At 32.6% G+C, this 6,495-nt stretch overlaps 1 protein-coding gene across 5 annotated transcripts in view; it reads left to right on the top strand.

Annotated features, from left to right (window-relative positions):
• Positions 1–6,254, top strand: part of edil3b (EGF-like repeats and discoidin I-like domains 3b) — a 31,693-nt gene extending 25,439 nt beyond the window's left edge. For all 5 annotated transcript variants that reach the window (XM_058789651.1, XM_058789650.1, XM_058789652.1 and 2 more), the window contains 2 exons: positions 60–215; positions 3,709–6,254. In XM_058789651.1, the coding sequence (XP_058645634.1) occupies positions 60–215; positions 3,709–3,858 (306 nt within the window). In that variant the 3' untranslated portion in view covers positions 3,859–6,254. The remainder of the gene's footprint in view (positions 1–59; positions 216–3,708) is intronic.
• The last annotated feature ends 241 nt before the right edge of the window (positions 6,255–6,495 follow it).

A 6,495-nucleotide genomic window follows, 5' to 3' on the forward strand; every position in this document is an offset into this window, starting at 1 on the left:
GCTTGAATGCATTATCTGCTGTTTTCTTCACAAAACTCTCTCTCTCTCATTATCACCAGGTGGATTTGCTGATTACCACCAAAATCACAGGAATTATCACCCAAGGAGCCAAAGATTTCGGGCATGTGCAGTTTGTCGGTTCCTATAAAGTGGCGTTCAGTAATGATGGAGAGAAATGGATCATATATCAGGATGAGAAACAACAGAAGGATAAGGTAGGACACTTGCTGTGTACATGAACATTTGAGGGAGATGCCATCATTTTTTATGAAAGTATTTAGTATTTATAAAGTATTCTAAAGTATTTAAAGTATATATTTAAATGTCTTTTATAAAAAAATTTAAAAAGTCACCCTATTGTAAGGAATAGATGGAGCTTCTCACACAGACTCTGTGAAGGACATGACATGAGCATTAGCCGTGAGAAAAATTCCAACCTCTCAGCATTTTTATAACAATCTCTCACCTCCAGCTGAAGAATCACCTCCATGCTTTCCATCCGGAGCGGCGGCAGCTTTTCTCAGACACAAAACTCCAGCAATGAGTCCTTTTATGGAGAAAAGAGAGAGTTATTTCTATTGAAAATTCAGCATTCATTAGACAGATACAACTAGACTGACGCTAGTGTTGTACATGGCTGCCAGTGTTGCTATGTGGCAGAGGTGTAAAATACTTGAGTAATTTTACTTGATTACTTTACTTAAGTATTATTTTGGGGGATCTGTACTTTATTCAAGTACAATTTAAACTGATTACTTTTACTTTTACTTGATTACATTTCTGAAGACAAAACTGTACTTTTTACTCCTTACAATTTTATTTCATCTTGAAAAGTACATTACATTTTTATTTTATCTTATGCACATTAAATACGGTAAACGGAAGCTCAAACGTGCGTGCTTGACATGAGAACCAATGATCTTTTTTTTATGTATCAAGCACACACATTTCTACTCCAGTTTCATCAGGTAAATGTCTGGTTTCAAAAGTTCACCATCAAATCCGAGGAAGCATATTGAGGTAGCAAAGTTGAGTTTTCCCCAAAAAAATGTTATTCATTATTCGTTCTGTTTTGATAGAGCCATAGCTGTGTAATATATTGGCTGAATGCACAAGATTGAGTGCAAATATAATCAGTGATGAGAATTTAAATACAATTAATATTTTTGTGGGAATATATATATATATATATATATATTTTAATTAAATAAAAATCTCTAAAAGTGTTTAAATAAATATTGTAAGTTTAATTAATTGTAATTCATGTTTAGTGATGTTGTTACCAGGTAGTGGATAAGTTGTATTTATAAATGTCATTATATGACACATTGAGTAGGAATTAGGCAATTAATTCTTTTTTAAAATTTTAATAATTACATGATTTGCTCATTAATTAATTAATTAGTCACAAATAATCATGTATCAATATTTGCTGAGAAAAAAATTATAAATACCCCAAATAAACAATAAAAAAATTAATTATCCTTTTAGACAGTGATGTTGAATAGACTACACACAAAAAAATTGGCCTTTCAAAACGTTAATGTTGTAATTCTATGACTCTCCTCATTAATTCAACACATTCTTGTATTCTGCCTGGAATATGTTTCTAGCGTCTGAATCACATCTTGCTCTTCAAAGGGATAGTTCACCCAAAAATGAAAATGTCATCCCAGATGTTTATGACTTTCTTTCTTCGGATGAACACAGGCAAATATTTTTAGTCCATATAATGCAAGGGGACAGAACCACTTCAGAACCCACACAAAGTGAACATGACGGTCAAGTTTAAAATATTAGTATATTTGTATCCATCTTACATGCCTATCGTTTCACTTGAGAAGACACTGATTCATTAGCAGGGGTTGCATGAGTTACTGTCATATTCACTTTGTGTAGTTTTTGAAGTGTCATTTTTGGACGTCCCATACACATGATTTTTTCTAAAACTCTTAGTTTGTGTTCATCTGATAAATCAAAGTCATGTGGGATGGCATGAGGGTGGAAAGGATGGAGTTTGTTTTTAATCCCTGTCCCTGTATTTTGTTGTGCTGCATTTGAATTGTTGTTGTTGCACTAGATATATGTGTTTGACCTGTGCCATTGCATTTTGTTTCGTTTACTCCCTTTAACCAAACTTCTGAACGTCTGTCAGAAAAGAAAGTACTTCTACTTTTCAAATACTTGAGTACAATTTAAAAGTTGTACTTTTTTACTTTTACTCAAGTATGTTTTTGGACAAATACTTGTACTTTTAATTGAGTAAAATTTTTGAGTACTTTTTACACCTCTGCTATGTGGTACATTTTCATTTATATGCATCAATACAAATACATTACTGTTCAAAAGTTTGGGATCAGTAAGTTTTTTTAATGTTTTTAAAGAAGTTTCTTTCATCAAGGCTGCATTTATTTGATCAAAAATAAAAAAAATTAAAACCCGTCATTTTGTGAAATATTATTGCAATTTAAAATTACGGTTTTATATTTTAATATACTTTAAAATATAATTTATTCCTGTGAAACAAAGCTGAATTTTCAGCAATATTACTCCAGTCTTCCTTCAGAAATCATTCTAATATGCTCATTTATAATCAATGTTGGAAACAGTTGTGCTGCGTCATTTTTTTTTTTTTTTGGGGGGACCTGTGATACCTTTTTCAGGATTCATTGATAAATAAAAAGTTAAAAAGAACAGTGTTTATTCAAAATAGAAATTTTGTGTTACAATATAGGCTACACTACTATTCAAAAGTCTGGGGTCAGTAAATTGTTTCTTTCTTCTTCTTTAAAAAAAGAAAGAAATGAATACTTTTATTCAGCAAGGATGTGTTAATTGGATAAGTGATAGTAAAGATGTATATTGTTAGAAAATATTACTATTTTGAATAAACGCTATTCTTTTTATCGTTTTATTCATCAAAGAATAAAAAAAGAAGTATCACAGGTTCCAAAAAATATTAAGCAGCACAACAGTTTCAACAAATCAGCATATTATTATGATTTCTGAAGGATCACGTGACACTGAAGACTGGAGTAATGATGCTGAAAATTCAGCTTTGATCACAGAAATCAATTATATTTTAAACTACATTAAAATAGGAAACCAATATTTAATATTTCACAATATTACTGTTTTTTTCTGTATTTTTGATCAAATAAATACAGTCTTGATGAGCATAAGAGACTCCAGCAAAAGTCTAACTGATTTTGAATGGCAGTGTATATATATAAAAAGCTCAATGTCTATGGTGGATACGGCCCTGCATTTATAACGTCAAACAAATGAAGTCATACAGATTTACTCATGTGGGGGAATTTTTCAGAATTTTCATTTTTTCAGTCATGTGATCTTTTCCTCTCTGCCTCAACACACAGAGACACAGTTTTTGTCCTCACACACACACACACACACACACACTGTAAGGTCATGAGTGTGGTGGTTGGGGGTGGTTAGTGGTGTTGGCTGGGTAATCTATTCTGACAGCGCTGATAAGAAACAGTCCACTGGAATAGATTCTCTCAGAGGACTAATCTGTGACCGACGTCCTTTAACAAGTGCTATTAAAAGAGCTCAGGTTAAGGGTGTATGAAAGCCAAACGTCCGCTTTATATTTTACCGCCACATTATTGTGCACTCTTAAATGACATCAGAACGCCTCATTCAGCATTTTTTTAATTATGCATTGTCCTTCTGTGTCATTGACAGATCTTCCAAGGAAACTTTGACAACGAAACACACAGAAAGAATGTGTTAGATCCGCCGATCTACGCCCGATTCATCCGGATTCTTCCGTGGTCGTGGTACGGACGCATCACTATGAGGGCGGAGCTTCTGGGGTGTCCGGAGGACCAGTGAAACCGCGGCACACTCTATGACTGTGTAAAAATAACATTTCTAATGGTGATCTTTCAAGGTCTGAATCGAAAATGAAAGATCTTTTGATTACAGTCGATGATAGTCAATGATTGTGATGACTTTGAATGGATTTTTTTTTTTTTGCTCTGGAAATTGCTACGACTTACGATGCTTTTCAAATGTTATTCTCACTGTACAACGGACTAATTTAGAATATTATCAGAAATAGGTCAATTGAATTCACTCAGGTCAAAGGTCACATGCTAGAATAGTTCAAGTACATGATTTATGAATATAAGGAGGAGCTGAGAACTGTTGTTGCTATTCTTATAAATTTATGTATATTAACTACTAAATGGTGTCATTTGTAATTTATTCAAATTCAATCATGCAAAATTGATGAATGAGAAGTATAGGAGAGTGGGGTAAACCGTGCCGAATATCAAGATTGACTTCACATGGATTGGCTATAACGAAAACAATAATGTTAACTATATTAGCGTCCATGCAATGCATGATATCATTCTGTTTATTATAAGCACGCACTGCAGTTTGTTGTCAGATCTACGGTTGTTTAGCAATTTTTTTGTGGGTAAAATCCACGATTGGGAATGTTTGCAAGATTTTCCCTCAGTGATTTACCTGCGGTTTCACATTGGCCACACTACTAAACTAAATTTGTATTGATTTATGTATTCTAATCTAAATAAAATTTCCAACCATTTGGATTACACAGTTTTAACATAAAAAACCTTCAAAACTTAAAATGATTCATATTTAGATACACAATAACCACATTTATTGTCAGTAAAACCAATTTGTTTCAATCTCATACATTTTAAATTGCTTGTTTTTACAGCTAGCTATTTCTTTTTTTTTTTTATTCATGTACATACTTTTTAAGTGAATAAATTCACTTGATTTCATAATGAACAAATTAAAACCAATTCTAAGCAGTTTGAATAAAGGCATTTTGAAAACACGATTATTTAAATGAAATCAAATAGGTGCAATAGTTAATAATACAAAAAAAAAAAAACATGCCATAATTTGATCCGTTCCATTTATGCATAACTAACAAATATGCATCTCAAGACGTTTATTAGTTTATGTTAAAACGGTGTATTTCAAATGGATGGAAATTTTATATGCAACTCAAATTCAGAAATTTAAAATTTAGGCTGTATTGATGATAGACAATGGACCTTTTTTGCTGCAAAATATTGCTAATGACCGCACCTTAATACTTATATTTCGGGACGTTGACTGAAATAAGGAATAAGTGTCTGATAATAGTGGTTCAGTGACACAACTTGCCCCATGTTAGGGGTAAAAGGTATTTTGACATGATTTTCACAAACCAGCCCCAAAACAGGGTTAATATTCAGAATATTTTTTACAGCTTATTCTACAAAAATGATGCAGTTTGCTAGATTAGGGGTGACACATCTTACCCCACTCTCTCCTACATCTGCAGGTAGAATTACTTCAACACAATGTAGCGTTCAGTATTCCATATATATATATATATATCCACAGAAACAACTTAAAGTTAACATGAAATCAAAATTAAATCAGTTCCATTGTACCATTTTGCTCAAAAATGTGTCACGTCAAATGGGTTTCATGTTGACTTTAACTTGAACAAGTGAGAATAAACCAACAATCTTTTTCTTTTTTTCCTTCTTTTGTAGTGTTTTTGAAAACCTGTAAATACAAGACGATATAACGCAAGAGCAGTTTGGTATAATCTATACTAGCTTTCTATTTCTTCATTGCTGTATTCACTGGACAGTTATTGAACAGACCTGATTATACCGTACTGTAATATTACTGAACCCTTAATGGTCATTTTAACAATAAAAATCAAACTGTGAGACCGTTCTGGCAAGTTACGCTTCTTTATCCACCGAGTCTGAACATGTATAAGGACATTTAGTTGCTGCAAATATATTCCGTTTTCGCTGATGTTTTCACTTTGCATACTTCAATAACCACAACAAGCACAAAGCCTGACCTTGAGCGCACGATCCCTGAAATTTCAAAACATATGCATGGGAAAGTTATTGGGTGAGGACTGGAGTTTCATGTATATTCTGCAAGACTTTGTGCTGTGTATTAATTCTGATTCACACCAATCTGAAATGCGTGAACTGCTTTATGCAACCTGGCATGTGGTTTGCTGCTGGTCTAAAGTGGTCTACCAGATCGAAATCCAGACCATCTAAACCAGCGCAGACCAGCTAATGACCATAAATGAGCAGCTGGTTTAATTGTATTAGTTTTAGTTAACAATAGCTGACATTTACTAATTAAATTTTTAATTATTTAGCTTTAATATATTTTTAGTACATTTATACTTAAACATGTTTATTTTAGTTAGTTGCCAAGGCAACATTAAAATTTTTTCTTTTTTTTTTTTCAGTTTATTTTAATTAACATCACTGCTAATAGTTTTAGACTGTCTAAATAAACCGCTTTATTCTACATGAGCCATTTATGCAAAAACTTTATGCACAACCTCATGTGATCTATAAAACTGTGAAAAAATAAAAAGTTGAAAATGATCTGAGTTGAAGTGATTTAGCAAAGCATCAGATGTTTCTGCGCTTTAGAGAGCCGCAGTGTGCTTTCTTA

This window comes from Onychostoma macrolepis, chromosome 10 (genome assembly GCF_012432095.1).
Source record: "Onychostoma macrolepis isolate SWU-2019 chromosome 10, ASM1243209v1, whole genome shotgun sequence".
Taxonomy (NCBI): Eukaryota; Metazoa; Chordata; class Actinopteri; order Cypriniformes; family Cyprinidae; genus Onychostoma; species Onychostoma macrolepis.